Here is a 17,079-nt window from a genome sequence, read left to right as displayed (position 1 = left end):
TTAAGCCCATTCCTCCTTCCACTGGGATAGTTGTTCGCTTAGAGACGGCACAGACCACGGTATCCACTTTAGGGAAACGCAAACGTTCTGTCACTGCCAGATCCAGTGGGTATAGAGCTTCTAACGCTCGTCCCCCTTTAAAACTTGCTTCTGGGCATCCCATTCCAGGTCAATCAACTCCTGGAAGGCTTCCAGTACTGGAAAGTAGCAAGAGGCTTTCCGTAGGGAAATCAGAATGGGATTCTTCTTTGGTTCCGTCACAGAGTCCAACCCTGGAAATCCCAGCATCTTCAGGGTCTGGGAAACCAGGGCCAGCAAGTCGTCTCTAGAGAAAAACCACAACATGGTCCGATACAGTTCTAAACTAGGGGGGATTTCCCAGGAATCTGGATCCTCTTCTTCATCCGTGCCGTCCGGGTCCTTACCAGGGATACACTTGGTGAGGTGAGGCATGCCTCGAGGTCTGCCGATAGGACTGGGAGAGGGAGGGCTTACCAGGCTGAGGTTCCATCCGGACAGGGGCAAGGTGAAGCAGCAGACTGCGTCTGTACAAAGGCTTGAAGGCCTTGAAAGAATTCCACCCAAGAGAAGGCGGCCGGGTCCATGCCTAGCACAGGAGGTATTGGGGTAGGTGCTGCTAAATTTCCTTCTCCCATGGATGACCGGGGTTACTCAGATTTGAGGTACTTTCAGTTAAGGCTGTGGCTGACCCATCCTCTGAATGGGAGGAGTCAGGCTTAGTAAAGTCCGGGAGGCCAGCTCTCCCTGGGCTTCCTCACAATGCTGACATAAGCAAGAATCCAGGTCAGACTGTGCAGCCCTAATATGACAAGCAGCGCAGAGAGAAAGGCGCTTATGTTTCTTTGCTGCCGGAGCCATTGGCGATGGTTACATCGTGTTCAGACGGCTCGCACTTAAAATTTTATACGCACAGATTTCGGGCCCCTCTGCGGGCCGCAGCGAGGTGCACACACAGCTCGTGTGACTGGCTTTACCTGTATTCTGTGCCTAGTAAGTTGCAAATGTACATTCATGTGCGATGTTATGTGCATAGCCTGTGCACGGCGTTATGCGCACAGCTGGCACACACTGCACATACCAAAGCTTTACGGTGGTATGTGCAACCTACCACACAGTGTGCCGACCAAGCCTAAAGCGGGGCCTAGCCCACCTGGGGGCCGCTCATCCCGCTCAGAAGCCCACGTCCCCTTACCCCAATGGGGTCGGGAATGACACTGGTACGGTGCACAGAGCAAGGAGACCGGAGGAAGTCTTACCGAAACCACTCCAAATGTCTCTGAATCGGGAGGTAAATCTTCTTCTTTCTTTTTTTTTTTTTTGTTTTAAACTTACCTGGGCGCAGCGCTTACCGGCTGAGTCCAGAAATGGTCTCTGGCTGTGGGGGAGAGGGCTTTGGCCATCACTGCTGCGCTCTGCTTCCTGCACCTGCTGCTTTTCAGCTGCTTCAACAGCAAGGTCCACGCCGGGAACCGGCTACCGGACCAAGGCAGACCTCTGAGGGATCTCAGAAATCACCTCAGGAATTCTCAACTGGGGGAGGGACCTTTAGGTATCACCGCAGGAGATACCTAAAGGTCAATCTTTTCTCCAATTTAAAAGTAGAATTTCTTCTTCAAAAAGGTACAGCGATCCCCAGAGGAAAAGCATGTCCGCATCTGCTGGAGACGGAGAAATACTGAAGGACTGAGGTCACTGCAGGGGTGTATCTAGGGTGACGTCAGCTTTGAAACCTGACTCTGTCTCCATCTGCTGGCAGGGGAGTATAAACCCATTGGTCATGAGTCCACTTTGCTACATGCTAGGAAAATAAAGGTTAACAAACAAAAACAAAAAACATATATTAAGCAAGGAGAAATTGCTACTTACCTGATAATTTGCTTTCCTCTAATAAGGGCAGGCCAGTCCCCACCAGTAGGTAATACACTTCTACCAGCAGATAGAAACGGAGTAAAAGCTGACATCACGGATATACAGTCCTGCCTTGACATCAGTCCACCAGCATTCTCTGAAAAAAGCCAAACTGTGGACAAACTGATAATACTTGACAATGATCATTAACAATCAATCACTCATGCTTTCAATCAATAGAGAACACTGAGTGCAGACAAAAGAATGAACCCATTCACTAAACTGATGGTCTGGTTAAGACCCTTACCAGCCTTCAAACGAATAGCAGGAACAGTCTGCAATGTTCACAACAAAAGGGCGAACCAAAGGTAAAAGCCAGCAGTCGAGAGCAGGTCAGGGATTGGCCTGCCCTCATTAGAGGAAAGCAAATTATCACGTAAGTAGTAATTTCTCCTTCCTCGGCATTCAAGCAGGCCAATCCCCACCGGTGGGATGTACCAAGGCTACTCCCGAACAGGGTGGGAGGCTACCCATGGTCCAGACAACACTGCCCACGCGAATGTGGCATCCTCCAATCCCGAATAACTAAGTGGTAATGTGAGGACAAGGTGAGGACAGATGACCATGTTGCCACTTGGAGAGTCTCAAAAGGAGACAACAATCAATTGACACCCATGCTACTGCCTGAGCTCTCATGGAATGCGGTTTAGTCTGATTTGGCAAGGGAATCTTGGCCTCCACATAGATGGCAAGACAAGTTCCTCAATCCAACGGGCTACAGTTGCCCATGCCACTGGCTCACCTGGTTACTGCCACCATGAAACATAAGCAGGCAACACACTTCCGGCCAGATTTAGTACCCTCTAAGTAATGTTATTTGACTCCTAGACTACTTTTGATTAAAGAAGGCAAAGTCTGAAGCTGTACCATCCCGGGAGTCTGCACAGAAAAGGCTCATGGCTAGAAGAAGAAACCTGAAGCTCGGAAAACCCAACGTGCAGAACAGATTGTCAGTTTGAAAAAGACAGTTTGCAAAGTAAGCAATCGCACGTAGAGGCCACTCAGTGGCCAAAACGTCGGACCCGCCATGACATGCAGGCCCAGATTAAGATCCCACTGAGAGATCGACAGACACAAGGGAGAACGAAGATGCCTAACTCCCTGCAAGTTCTGGGCCACATCTGGATGGACTAACAAGGACCCACCAAAGACTCACTGCCATTACAAGGCAGAACTGCCACTTGAACCAATAAGGTATTCAGAGTCAAAGCATTATGCAATTCATCCTCTAAAAATTCCAAAATTAATGGAATCTCCACTTCAAGAGGCTGAAAACCTCACTTCTCACAGCAGATCTCAAAAATTCTACAAATGCTAAAATAAGCAGCGATGTAGAAAACTTTTCCTGACCAAAGCAAGGAGGAAACCATTGCCAGTAGAATAAACCAAGCTTCAGTAACTGAGCACACTCAAGAGACAACTGTATGATAAAATTGACCCAAATCGATGGGTAGGATGGAGTCTTGCTGCAACAGAATCTCCTGAAACACTCTGCCCTGTTTCATTTCATATCGAAATGAACACTGAGATACTCCAGCGGCAGAGTCAGCTGTAGCTGTTCTCGGCCAGGCTCAATACCCGCTCTAGCTCTTGCAATAAGGCGATCAGCTTGCGAAAAATCAGGTGACTCTCTTCCATGCTCTGGGCATGAAGCAACGAGTCGTTCAGATATGGGCGAACTAGGATGCCAATATGTCTCCTTCAGAGTCAGGGACATATGATGGCACTGCCGTTATTGCGGAGTGTACAGTCTTCATTCGGAAATGAGCTGCCCAACAAAGTCAGTGGACTCCTTAGAAATCCAGTATGGGTTAAAAAGATCCCTCATTTTATAATGGCCCATACTGGCTTGTGTTTCAGAAACTGGAATTACAGCCTTCAAGTCAACTGACTCCGTAAGGTAGACTCCACTGCCATCCTCCTCTTAGGAGAGTTACACGAGAAATTAGACAGCCAGAGGAGAGCAAAGAAATTGTAGAGCAAAGCCATTCCAAATTACTTTCAGGACCCATGGGCCTGAAGTGATCTGGACCCACCCCATGAGAAAAATGAGATAGGCGACCACCCATCTCCAGCCTTAGCAGGGAAGTCCGCAAACTTTCATTGAGAAGATTGAGAGGTTCCACTCCCGGAGCCAGCATTCTTCCAAGACATCCTGGGGGGGAAAATATGGAGTCCACCCGAAGGAAGTTGGTCTGCGAGAAGATACCCCCCCCCCCCCAAGAAAGACGAAATCGCATGTAATGTCGAGAGCAGCCAAGTGCCTGAAAGGGACGTGAAGCTAGTTTCTTATTCTACGGCAAATGAAGGACCTGAGTTTCTCCCCATCTTTTGCCATCTTCGCCACCTGACTGCCAAATAAAAAGAACCCTTAAAGGGTAATCTTGTGAAACTGGACTAAGAAATAGTGTCTGTCGACCAATTTTGCAGCCAATGCAGCCACCAAACCAATCTCACTGAAGCAATACCATGGATGGCAGCACAGACAAGGTCACAGACCACAAGTTCAGAATGCGGCTCTCGGTTCCATTATCATTCTAATATCCAGCCCGGCTCCCTCAGGCTCCTGAGAGAGATGGCGATCAGCTCTAGCAACCAGGAAACCACAAGAGGCAATCTACCACAAGATGCAAATTGCCAGGTCAAAGCCATGGCCTCGTTAAAGGATAGCTGTAATCCTCCTATCCTGAGCCACCATTAGAACTGCCCCTCCTTCCACCTGAACGGTGGGACATTTCATAAAAGAACACACTAGCGCATCCATCTTCAGGAATCGCAACTGTTGTCCTGCCTGTGAATCCAAAGGATATAAACCCACCAAGGCGCGCGCTTCTTTAAAGCTGGCCCTGGTGCATTCCATTCAAGACCAATCAACTCTTGACATACCACAGCTTCCTCTTCCACGCTCTGGGATCGCAGCCAGGAGGGGAAAGAAACATGATGCTTCACGTAGGGTGACCAACAAGTGGTCCTTCATCTACGTACCCGTAGAATCTCTGCCAGCCACCTCAAGTTTCTTCACAGTCGGAAGACTGCCACGTGGCTCTAAATCTGGTGAATTTCCCTTTTCTCAAGACGGGAGCAAACCATATCATCATCAGTGTCATCTAGATGCGCAGACACTCAAAGATTATCAGGAAGTTCTGTACCACAGCATTTACACATGGTGGCAGACAAGTGGGGACCCAAAGCATGCAATCCTGAACTAGGAGGCATTACCATCTTGGAAGGCCGCCCTTGCAGAAAGGGCGAAGGTCACTGCAAAAATTCCACCTAGGAAAAAGAGAATGGGTCCATACCACACCTATAGGCTGAAACCTGACATCACTGAGCTAGCCTGTCCTGAAAACATCTCTGCCTATGGATCAACTAAGAAGGGGGCACCCTTGTAGGGTCACCTCCAAACCCACACCCCTAAGACTGAGGAGATGGACCAGCATTGGCACAGCAGTAGAAGGCAAAGAACCTCAAGCATCCAGGCAGCGGTGATACATGCTTGTAAAATACTCCAGCTGTATTGCTTTTATAAGGTAAAGAGCGCAATTGCCAAGCTCATGAACTTCTTTGACCCTGGCGTCATGTTTCCAGCTGCTGAACGCTGCAGTCTGATTTGCGCTCAAGAAGACACTCAGCTATGCGGAGAAGATGTGCGCAGAGACATGCATTTAGCTACTAGGGCAGCTGCATGCACGCTCGTACTATGCGCACAATCCATGCATAAAACCCGCTCAGCAATGTGCACACAATACGCGCTCAGTAACACGTCCAAGGGCACACCACAAGGCTGCACAAGCACGTGCACAAACAGGAGTCGCAGAGCTAGGCCCACAAGTAGGCGTGCACGAGTGTGCCGATGTCACACACAATAAAATGCACGAAAAATCTTACCACGTGGTTGAGACACTAAACCTGTAGAATAGGGCCTAAGCAAAAGACTGCTCAACCCATCAAGCCTTTGCTGCCTCCACACCTCACTGAACTCCCCAGAGACATGAGCGAGAAGACGCCGAACACCAACGCTGAGGAGAAAAACCCAGTAAGACGAAAGAGGGAAGGAGAGCCTCACTACCAAATCAACTTCAGTTTTATCGCTTTTTTATGTTTTTAACCTGTCAGCCGTCCTTGGCTGAAAGCAGGAATGGGTCTCTGGCTGCAGGGGAAGAGGACAAAAACCTTCACCGCCGAGTCTCTCTCAGCCTGCAACCGCTGCTTGTCTCTTTTGTTTAAGTCCACATCTGAAAAAAGGCTCCTGGACTCCAGGTACTCAACTGAGGGAGGGACACCACAGTATCACTTCAGGAGGCAAGCGGCGCAATCCAGTCGTCTTCACCAGAAAGTGTCTTTGTTCTTCGGTTCTTTGCTTTTTTTTTTTTTTTTTTTACAAGCAATCCCCGGTAAGGAAATGCATGTTCAACATCTGCTGGAGACGGAGAATACTGGTGGGCTGTCAGGGCAGGGCTATAAGTCCATGACATCAACTTTTACTCCATTTCCAACTGCTGGTAGAGGTGCATAACCCACTGGTGGGGATTGGCCTGCCTGAATGCCTGAATGCTTTTTATTGGACTAACTTAATACATTGCTTGATTTGCTTTTGAGAGTTAACACTTTCTTCCTCAGGTCACAATAAAAATGTGTAAAAGATGACATTACCAGGAAATGTGCGTATTTTGTTATTTTATTTCACTTCTAACATAAGCGAAAATATACAGTCCATAAGAATTATACTTGTAACCAGACCTTAATGGCACTGTTTATAGAACGTATTATCCTATACAATTCCCAACATTACTTTATGTGCCTTTCTGTAAACCGTTGTGATAGTATATAACTTAACGAAGGTATGGAAAAGATTTAAAATAATTAAACAAACAAACAAACATAAAAATAGTGTGATTTCATGCTTTCTCTTACAAGAAAGGTAAGCTTGTACAAAATAGTCTTATTTCCAAAATGGTTATATATGTTACAACTACTTCTGTTTCGGCTTTTGACATGGGGTATTAAGCACAGGTTACTTCATTTTTTGTGGAATGGGCTGAAAACACTGAAAAATGAGGGGGTGATTGGTCTGCCTGATTTTTGGAGGTATAATACGGCTGCTTTGTTGAGGTTACTTAGAGATTAGCTTTATGGAACTTCTTGTTATATTGCATTTGAGTTATTTCTTTTTATTTCTTTAAAATTATTTATATCCTGTACCTATCAATAAATCTGCGGTGGGTTGCAGGCTCACATACACAGTAATAATATTTAAACAATAAAAATTATATAAACAAGGCAAAATTAAATTAAGAACATAAGAATATAAGAAATTGCCACACTGGGTCAAACCAAGGGACCATCAAGCCCAGCATCCTGTTTCCAACAGTGGCCAATCCAAGCTACAAATACCTGGCAAGTACCCAAACACTAAGTAGATCCCAAGCTACTGATGCCTGTAATTAGCAGTGACTATTCCCTAAGTAAACTTGATTAATAGCAGGTAATGGACTTCTCCTCCAAGAACTTATCCAATCCTTTTTTAAACACAGCTATACTAACTGCACTAAACACATTCTCTGGCAACAAATTCCAGAGTTTAATTGTGCGTTGAGTAAAAAAGAACTTTCTCCGATTAGTCTTAAATGTGCCCCATGCTAACTTCATGGAGTGCTCCCTAGTCTTTCTATTATCCAAAAGAGTAAATAACTGATTCACATCTACCCGTTCTAGACCTCTCATGATTTTAAACACCTCTATCATATCCCACCCTCAGCCATCTCTTCTCCAAGCTAAAAAGTCCTAACCTCTTTAGTCTTTCCTCATAGGGGAGCTGTTCCATTCCCCTTATCATTTTGGTAGCCCTTCTCTGTACCTTCTCCATCGCAATTATATCTTTTTTGAGATGCGGCGACCAGAATTGTACACAGTATTCAAGGTGCGGTCTCACCATGGAGCGATACAGAGGCATTATGACATTTTCTGTTTTTTTCACCATTCCCTTCCTAATAAGTCCTAATATTCTGTTTGCTTTTTGAATGTCACAGCACATTGAGCCGACAATTTCAATGTATTATCCACTATGATGCCTAGATCTTTTTCATGGGTGGTAACTCTTAATATGGAACCTAACATCGTGTAACTACAGAATGGGTTATTTTTCCCAATATACAACTCCTTGCACTTATCCACATTAAATTTCATCTGCCATTTGGATGCCCAATCTTCCAGTCTCGCAAGGTCCTCCTGTAATGTATCACAATCTGCTTGTGATTTAACTACTCTGAATAATTTTGATTCATCTGCAAATATGATATTGAAAAGCACCAGTCCAAGTACAGATCCCTGAGGCACTCCACTGTTTACCCTTTTCCACTGAGAAAATTGACCATTTAATCCTACTCTCTGTTTCCTGTCTTTTAACCAGTTTGTAATCCATGAAAGGACATTGCCACCTATCCCATGACTTTTTAGTTTTCTTAGAAGCCTCTCATGAGGGACTTTGTCAAACGCCTTCTGAAAATCCAAATACACTACATCTACCGGTTCACCTTTATCCACATGTTTATTAACTCCTTCAAAAAAATAGAAGCAGATTTGTCAGGCAAGACTTCCCTTGGGTAAATCCATGTCGACTGTGTCACATTAAATCATGTCTTTCTATATGCTCTATGATTTTGATCTTTATAACAGTTTCCACTCATTTTCCCAGCACTGAAGTCAGGCTCACTGGTCTATAGTTACCCGGATCACCCCTGGAGCCCTTTTTAAATATTGGGGTTACATTAGCCACCCTCCAGTCATCAGGTACAATGGATGATTTTAATGATAGGTTACAAATTTTAACTAATAGATTTGAAATTTCATTTTTGAGTTCCTTCAGAAACCTGGGATAAATACCATAACCTAAATCTGCTTGGGGTGTCACTTAAACAGCACAAACCTCAATGAACTCTGAGATCACAAAATAAAGGTCTCCACTCAATCCCAACATTACAAACCTCTCACCTGTCACAAACAAGAGAAAGAGTGCTGTCTACAGCGGGTCCTGAACTATGGGATTCTATGCCCGAAGACAGACAAAAAGAAATTCAAACACGACCCGAAAACATGGCTCTTCCAAAACGCATATAACATAACTTAAACTGTCTCATTACATAATCTCATAATAAAATAACTGTCCGATTTCTCAAATCCATAATATCTAAATAATAAACTCCAACAGAATGATTCTCATGAAAATTATAGTTATGAATCAAATTGTATAAAGAGACTTTACCATCTCCTACATTTATTACCTGTGAACCCTGCCTCAATTAGCAGTCAAGATGTGTTTTTTCCCTTTGTCTGGTCACTTATAATTGTGAATGTTCACGCTGTAAACCGTTGTGATCTAGTGATTCTCACTTGGAATGACAGTATATAAAACCTCCAAATAAATAAATAAATAAATATAGCACAGACTGACATCAGCCTGCCAATATTCCTGAAAAAGACAACTGTAGACAACTGAATAACTCTTGCACTTGAACTGCAACACTATACATGTCCTCCCCCAACCATTTCCTCTTTTCTTTTTTTTTTTATTTACTTCCAGCGAGAAAAAAGCACTAGACTTTGAAGAAAAGGAAATGCTATAACCATAACAGGTAAAGAAGGCATGGTCTTAGATTTCTGCCTCTGACAGTGTCCCTGAGAAGGACAAAGAAAATACAGTAGAGCACAGTACAGTACAGTACAGGCAGCCCAGGGTGGAAGTGTGGGAATGGCCTGCCTGTCCTAGAGGTAAGGAATAATTTCACCTTCTCTGCATTCAGGCAGGTCAGTCCACACAAGTGGGAGGTACCAAGGGAACCTCCTTGTTAGATGGGAAGCTGCCTACACTCCCTGCAACGCCGCTCTGGCAAAAGACGCATCCTCCTGAACACCAACATCCAAACAATAATGCCTGGAGAAGGTATGCAACGAAGATCACGTTGCCGCACTACAGATCTCCGACGGAGATAGCAGTTGTAAATTCGCCCAAGACACCGCCTGTGCTCTGGTTGAATGAGCCCTAATCTGTCTGGGCAGCAGTTTGTCCGCATCCTTATCCCAACATGCTACTGTGGCACGAGAAGCTGTTTCTCTCTTCTTTATTCCCCTGTGAAACACAAAGAGATGATCCAGTTTCCAGACAGTCTCAGTAACCTTAAGATAATGCAACAGATGTCTTCTCCCATCCAAAAAACGCAACCAGTGACATTCATCCTCATATCCACTGCTCTCAACACTATACACAGGCAACATGGGGATGCCACAGACTGATTCAAATGAAAATCCAACACTACTTGGGGCAAGAAGAATTTGCACCGATTGGCATAATCACCAGAAAGGGCTCTCGATAAGCGAGAGCTTGCAATTCCAACATCCACCACACTGAACATATAGTAACCAAGAAGAGAGTGTTCATGGTTAAACACAAAAGGGGCTGCTGAAGAGGACATAATATAGAACCTGCCAAAAAGGTTGACTTAGGGAATAGCCACTGCTATTACTGGCATCAGTAGCATGGAATAGACTTAGTTTTTGGGTACTTGCCAGGTTCTTATGGCCTGGATTGGCCACTGTTGGAAGCAGGATACTGGGCTTGGTCTGGCCCAGTATGGCAATTTCTTAGGTCCCAAAGCAGTACAGGTATTCATAGTGGTGGTTGAATATGCTTAATACCCCTCAGAAATCTGGACACATTCGTATGTGAAGAGAGACGTCTTCCTTGAACTCAACTCCTGTAACAGACCAAGCTGCCCACCTGCACCTTTAGCATACTAAGGGCCAACCACTTACACCAACCTTCCTGCAGAAATTCCAGAATCAAGGGAATCGCTGTTCCGATGGGGACACACTGCCGCTCCAGACCAATGCACAAAGGTCCACCAGACATGCACGTTCACCAACGACAGAGAAAATCTTCGAGCTCGCAACACAGTGCTCCCCACTGCCATGGAATAATCCTCATGTAAACTAGTCTCAGCCTCGGTTTCCCAGGAAGGGCAGCCTACCATGGAAACTATCGTCTTCCAGAGGACATGCAGCCAGCATCTCACCTCTCTGGAGCAGCTCTCATACCAGCACTAAAATTTTGAGGAAACGTCTTGTAAGGGATAATACCCATCAGGGCTCTCTGCTCACACCTCCGGACCAAACAAACAACTGAGCAGTTTCCGGACCACAGACAGTACCACAGCCTTGCTCGAGATATATAATCAATGCCAATGCCATTCTAAAAATGGGAAGCCTGACTGCATATCACCCAGGTCGAACCGCATCCGGGGGTCAGATACAGGAGGCCTCGCACTCTCCCACATACAAACATGGCTGCCATTCCCATCCATTCAAATCACCGGCGGGAAGCACAACGACCCAACCTCATCTCGGAGCACTATCTCCTGACAAAACATACTCCCAAGTCCATTTTGTCCTAATAAGGATTTGAGAAGATAAAAAGGGGGTGATCCTTCTTTCAGGCTATAAACATCACCGTCTATAGCAGGGAGGTAGAGAGGGGTAGCTACTAAACTGAAAAAAGGGCAGGTCCAGCACAGCTCTCAATTAGGAGTGCAGCTCAACTCACAACGGAAGGCAAGAACCATTACCTGCCGCAATTGCACATGGCTGCTGTGCAGTTTGTGGAAGTTGGCGAGCAGGCAACACTAGACCTGCCTGACAGAATGGCTTCCCTGCCTGTTTGATGGCAATTCCTCAGGACACTAGAATCTAACTCTTAAGATGGCCGCTGTTCTTACCAGGCTTCTGTCCTTGTGGCGGAAACCGCTGTGAGACTGACCCCACTGTCACACGTATGCTAGAGGAACCCAGGGAGCCTCATTCTGCCGAATATCGCTGGACACCAGAAAGAAAGTCCCCCCTCAGGAGCTGCTCCCTGAACCTACCCCAGGCGTTCCCCATCTGCAGACATGCACGTTCCCTCAAATCACCCCGATTCTACCCGGCTTAGGCCAGGTGTAACATCCCTCACACATCTAAACAATGGCTCTCCATTTTTTTAAACTATCGCACAAAGGCAACCCAAAGCCAAGGAGAGAGCAGGAGCAGTAAAGAAAGTGTGGAGGGGACAGGTGTAGAAGAAGGGGAAAAGAAACGTAGAAGATCCAAAGGAGTCAGAACTCCCTGGAAGCCCCTTGATTCCACTTGCTCCATTGAGGGAGAGAGCACAGGTCTATCACCTCAGGAGCAACTCTTCTTTCTGCAAAATGTTACATCTTTGCAGATTAAAAACAGCCAAGGGATATGCTGAACTGTTCATCCGGCCTAGCCACATCCTAGCTTCCAACCTGGGAAGCATGACCACCATCTACTGGAGACAGAGAATACCGGCTGGCCGATGTCAGTGCAGAGCTGTATGAGCATGGCCTCAGGGAGTCAGTTGATCTGCATCTCTATCTGCTGGTTGGCATGCATAACCCACTTGTGTGGACTGGCCTGCCTAAATGCAGAGGAACAGGCAGTTGTCTGCAAAGATGGTCTTGAAAGAAACCAAATATAAGTTCCTTTCTGCCAACATATTGCTGCTTCAGATAGGTGCATCAAATGGCCCGGGAATCTTTTGGGCACATGTTGTTGTGATCTTCTTTTGGAACGACGGTATATAAAACACCTAAATAAATAAAAATAATGTTTTGGACTTGTCCGGAGACAGGCTGCGTTTGGGGGCATCTCTTGGGTTACCTGAGTGAGTCGATCGGTCAAATAATTCTTTTGCAGGTAAACAAAGTACTTTTTGATGGATCTCTCTCTCAGATATTAAAACTAAAGACCTCAGACTTTTCATCAGGAAGGGTTTTCTGTTGGGTTAAAAAAAACGATTCTCCAGTTTTGGAAACCGACTAATACTCCATTCTTTTTGGCACTGGCGAGATAAGCTTCACTATGCAGCAGTACTGGGAAATATGGAGATTGGGAGAGATTTTTTTATGTAAATTCTTGGAGCTATGGGAGCCCTCCCTGCAGCAGCCTGCCCCTAAGGCATGGAGTGGGATTCTTAATTACACAAAATCCTCAGCCCGTTGGGACATCTAAGATCAGAAATGGGGGGATGAGGGGCAGGAGTGTTTTGGGGGGACTGTTAATGTGGGTACTTCTCCGTAGAAAGAGGGGGAAGGGGAAATAAAAAAGAATGTATACATCTGTTTATGTTGTGTTTTCTTGTCTTACCTTAAGTGTTTTTGTCTGTTTATGACGCTTGTTCTTTTCAATAAAGTAGTGAGATTGCAATAAGTGAGTCACAGAGGGCATTCCGGTGATAGGGGGAATGGTAAGGGGTAAGGGAGGTCTGAGGGCTGATCAGAAGGTGATAGGCAATATTATAGGTGGTTACTGAGTCCTTTCTTTGTCCGTCACTAAGTGTCCAATCATTTTGACTTCAAAAGTCTTGCATTCCTGGATTGTTTTACATTTTATTTTGATTATCTTGATCACTGATGCTGTGTCTGATTCTGAGAAATGCTCCCCCATGGAGGTGATGCCCTGATCTTCTCTGAGATGTTTGATCTTGTGTCAGTGTGGCTTGTCTTTAATGTCTGGCTTGTCTCACCCATGCAGTCTGCTCTTTCACAGTTTCACAGCAGGAGTAGGATCTGCTTAGGTTGAATGGTTTTCCCTTGCGGATGATTATGGGGGTCCTGTGATATGTGGCATATTGCAGGGGAATGGAGCAAACTCATGGCTCCTCGTCTTATTTAAAGCAGAAAATGTGAAAGAGCAGGCTACATCGGTGAGACAGGCCAAGCAATAAAGGCAAGATTTGATTTACAACGGCACAAGATGAAAGAAGATCAGGCCGACACCTCCATGGGGGAGCACCTTTTGGAACCAGACACTGCCTCAATGACTTTAGGATCAAAATAATCAAAGTAAAATTTAAAACAAGCCAGGAACGCAAGACTTTTGAAGTCAAGATGATCAAAAAGGGCCTCCGAGACCTATCACATTGCTTGCCACCTTCTGATCACCCATGAAACCTCTCTCCGCCCTTTCCCTTTGTCCTATGGAGTCCCGTTTGTATTCATTTATTGCAAGCACACTGCTTTCTATTTTCTGGTAATGTCATCGTTTGCTCATTTGAATTCTGACCTGAAGAAGGAAGTTGTGGCTTTCAAAAGCTGGTCAAGAAACATAATTAGCCCAATAGAAAAGTATCACCGTATACATTTTTTTCGGTTTTTATTGGTTAACCTTTATTTCTGTACCGTCAGGGAAGGACAGTGATACTGGTGCCCAGGGATGAAGCAGCAATGAGAATTTAAAAACAGAACGAGATAAAAAAAAAAGACAGACTGTCGAGAGAAACAGAAAAACACATACAGAGATACTTTACTGGAGAAGGAGAAGCATGCACACAGAGAAGACCGTAACAGAAGCAGAGACAAAGCAGAGACAAAGAGAATGGGCAAGAGGAAAGAGGTGGGAGTCAAAAAGTAAACAGGAGGGAGTCAAAACAGGAGGGAAGGCTTAGCATCCGACGCCTCCTGCCCCTTACCTGTGCCGTCCTTCCCGATGGAGGTGAACTTGTCACTGAAGAGGATGTCCACGTTACTGAGGAGAAACTCCACCACCACAGACTGCACCCGCACCTCCCGGAAGGCGTCCGCTCCGTTCAGCCCCACTGACTCAATCTCCATGGACCTAGGAGAAAGGGAGGGGACGTGAGGCCCAATCCCTGCAGAAAAAACTGCCCGCCCTGGAAGCTGTTTGTGGCTCTCCATAGGACGGGAATGACCGCATGAAGCATTAGTGTACTGCCGCCACGCAACCTACTCCCAGGCTGAGCTGCTTTGTGGCACGGGCTTCTGGGAGGTCACGGGGAGGGCAAGCTTTAAAGCATTTTACCCATGCAAATCGTCTGCCTGGAAATTGCCCTCTCTCAATCTGGCTAAAAGCATGGGAAGCAATGGGCAGAAGGTGGCATCGCCAAGGGCATGCGAGGTCAAGGAGGGGAATGTGCACACATAGGAGTGAATTTTCAGAGGGGTTCTGCACACAAACGTAGCAGAGATGCTGTTTTATAAATGTCAAGCGCACACGCATATTCTCCCACATATTTTACTGGGGGAACAGAGGGGCAGGGCTCAGAAGTCGGCGTGCACGTTGCTATTTTGTATACATTACTGAATCGGTTTGTAGAATTGTACACCTGCTATCTGACTGGCGCAAGTAAAGGTGAAATTTAAACTTATCTGTTCATTTCCTTTAGTTCTGTCAGACCAGTTCAAACAAGTTGGTTATGTCCATTCTGCCAACAGATGAAGACAGAGGAAAAAGAAAAAAACCTCAATGCTGATTTCACTCCCCCTATGGGGGGGTCTGATGCTTTTCTTCAGTGTCTGATGTCAAAGCTAAAACAATGGAAGGCAATTGTTTGTTTTTGGTTTCCAAATCACTACCACAAACCAAAACCTGATGCAGCCAAGAAACTTCACTCCATGGTCATTAACCCACGGATTAGATAATCCTTACACCAAAGTAATGATCAGGCCAACTACCTTCAGAGTGTACTCGCTGCTGGTTTTCTGAACTTGCCAGACTGAGAGCCCTTGATGGCTGCGGCTGCCTTGGGTGGGTTCTGGACTGGTTTGGCAGGACTAAACGAAGGGAAATTAACAGGTAAGTTTACATTTCACCTTCCTCGTCATCCAAGCTAGAGCAGTCCAGACAAGTGGGACATCCCTAAACTCCACTCAGACCAGGCGGGAGGAAGCAACAACGGCTTTCAGAGCTCTGTGTCCAAGGTGGAGCTTTTCCTAGCCTGCGCACCCTCAGGGAGTTGCTTAGAGACCAGGCCACTGTCCTGCCACTAACCCTCTGGAAAGGCAGGTCCTGATTCTGCCTACGAGGAGTCCTGTACCCTCCGGACCTGTACATGTTTGCTGCAGGAGCCAAAGCGTATTTTTAATTTCTGTTTTTGTTCATTATGTATATTTATCATTGTTAACCGCCTCAGTTGCTTTGGCTGATGTGTGTGGCATACGCAATTTAAATAAATAAAGCGCTCGTTTCCTTGGTTCCTCTTGAAAACAATGCCTTAGAAAAAAAAAACCTGTGCTTTTAATAAGCCACACCAAAGAGCTATCCAAGAAAAAAACGTTCACCTACAAAACAATAGGCATGAGAATGGCCATCCTTATCCTGGCCTATATCACCCAACTTTCTCAACGTTATAAGTGCAAAACGTCTGCTTCCGACATAAGTGAAACCCTACCATTAGAAGAGGGATATTTCTGAGCGCTACCCAGGAGACAGACTTCCACAAGAAAGCTCAGAGACGCCCTAAGAGGCTTGGGAGGAAGGGAGGCCAGATCCCATCGAGACTAGGAATCCAAGTCAAGCACAGGACTTGCATTCTTCATTCCCAGGAAGAAAGTTTACCATCCCGAGGAGTAGTGAGGAGGTTCCTGTGACTGAATCCCTTATAGCCAGCCAGATCCAGTCACTGCTCCTGCAAGAGGTGCCTTCATCCCACCTTCCTCTGTTGGAAGGGAAATATTGTCTCCTCCATAAACTGACCTTGCAGGGATCACACCACCGAGACTGTAAACCCTGACACTGAGTAGCCTCGTTATGCAGCCTGGTTCTCTCGACAATCAAAGTTATAAAAGAAAATGGATCTTCTAGGGAAGGACCCTGTGACGGAGGGAAAGGGTGAAGGAGCACCCCTGCTTGCACCTTCAGAACTCAGTCTAGGGAACATCCAGGCTTCTGGCAGGAAAATGGATACCGGTCCTGGCTCATGGCAACGAACACGAGGAAGTGGATCGGTAAAATAGGACAAGATTCAATAAAGTCCTATTTTACCGATCTATTTCCTTTTGTTCATTGCTATCAGCCATCTTGGATTGGCTTCTGCTTTGTTTCTTGGGACCCTACCGGTCCTAGTGCTACAAGGATATCCAAACCCTTGCTTTCCTTTCTCAGCTTAAAATTATACTCATCTTGGAGCTTCAATGAGCTAATCTGAAACCCACTCTTGTTGGTGCCCCACCTGCCTGCTAGTAGGGCAGAGGCAGGCCTGGCACCACCGGGGGTGCAAACCGTGCAACTGCACAAGACGGTGTTGGGAGCAGAGAGAGGCCCGTGTGGCTTCCGGTGGACCCGATCCCACCGGTTGCGGAA

The 17,079-nt window shown here is 45.9% G+C and overlaps 1 protein-coding gene across 1 annotated transcript in view; it reads right to left on the bottom strand.

Moving 5' to 3' along the window:
* Window positions 1-17,079, bottom strand: part of LOC115076338 (rho GTPase-activating protein 33-like) — a 152,590-nt gene that overhangs the window by 47,728 nt on the left and 87,783 nt on the right. Inside the window, 1 exon segment of the mRNA XM_029577646.1 lies at window positions 14,450-14,595. Within this exon segment, the coding sequence (XP_029433506.1) occupies window positions 14,450-14,595 (146 nt within the window).

The sequence above is a fragment of the Rhinatrema bivittatum genome, chromosome 14 (genome assembly GCF_901001135.1).
Source record: "Rhinatrema bivittatum chromosome 14, aRhiBiv1.1, whole genome shotgun sequence".
NCBI lineage: Eukaryota > Metazoa > Chordata > Amphibia > Gymnophiona > Rhinatrematidae > Rhinatrema > Rhinatrema bivittatum.
The sequence above is the reverse complement of the archived record's forward strand: the minus strand, read 5'-3'. Positions and strand labels throughout refer to the sequence as shown.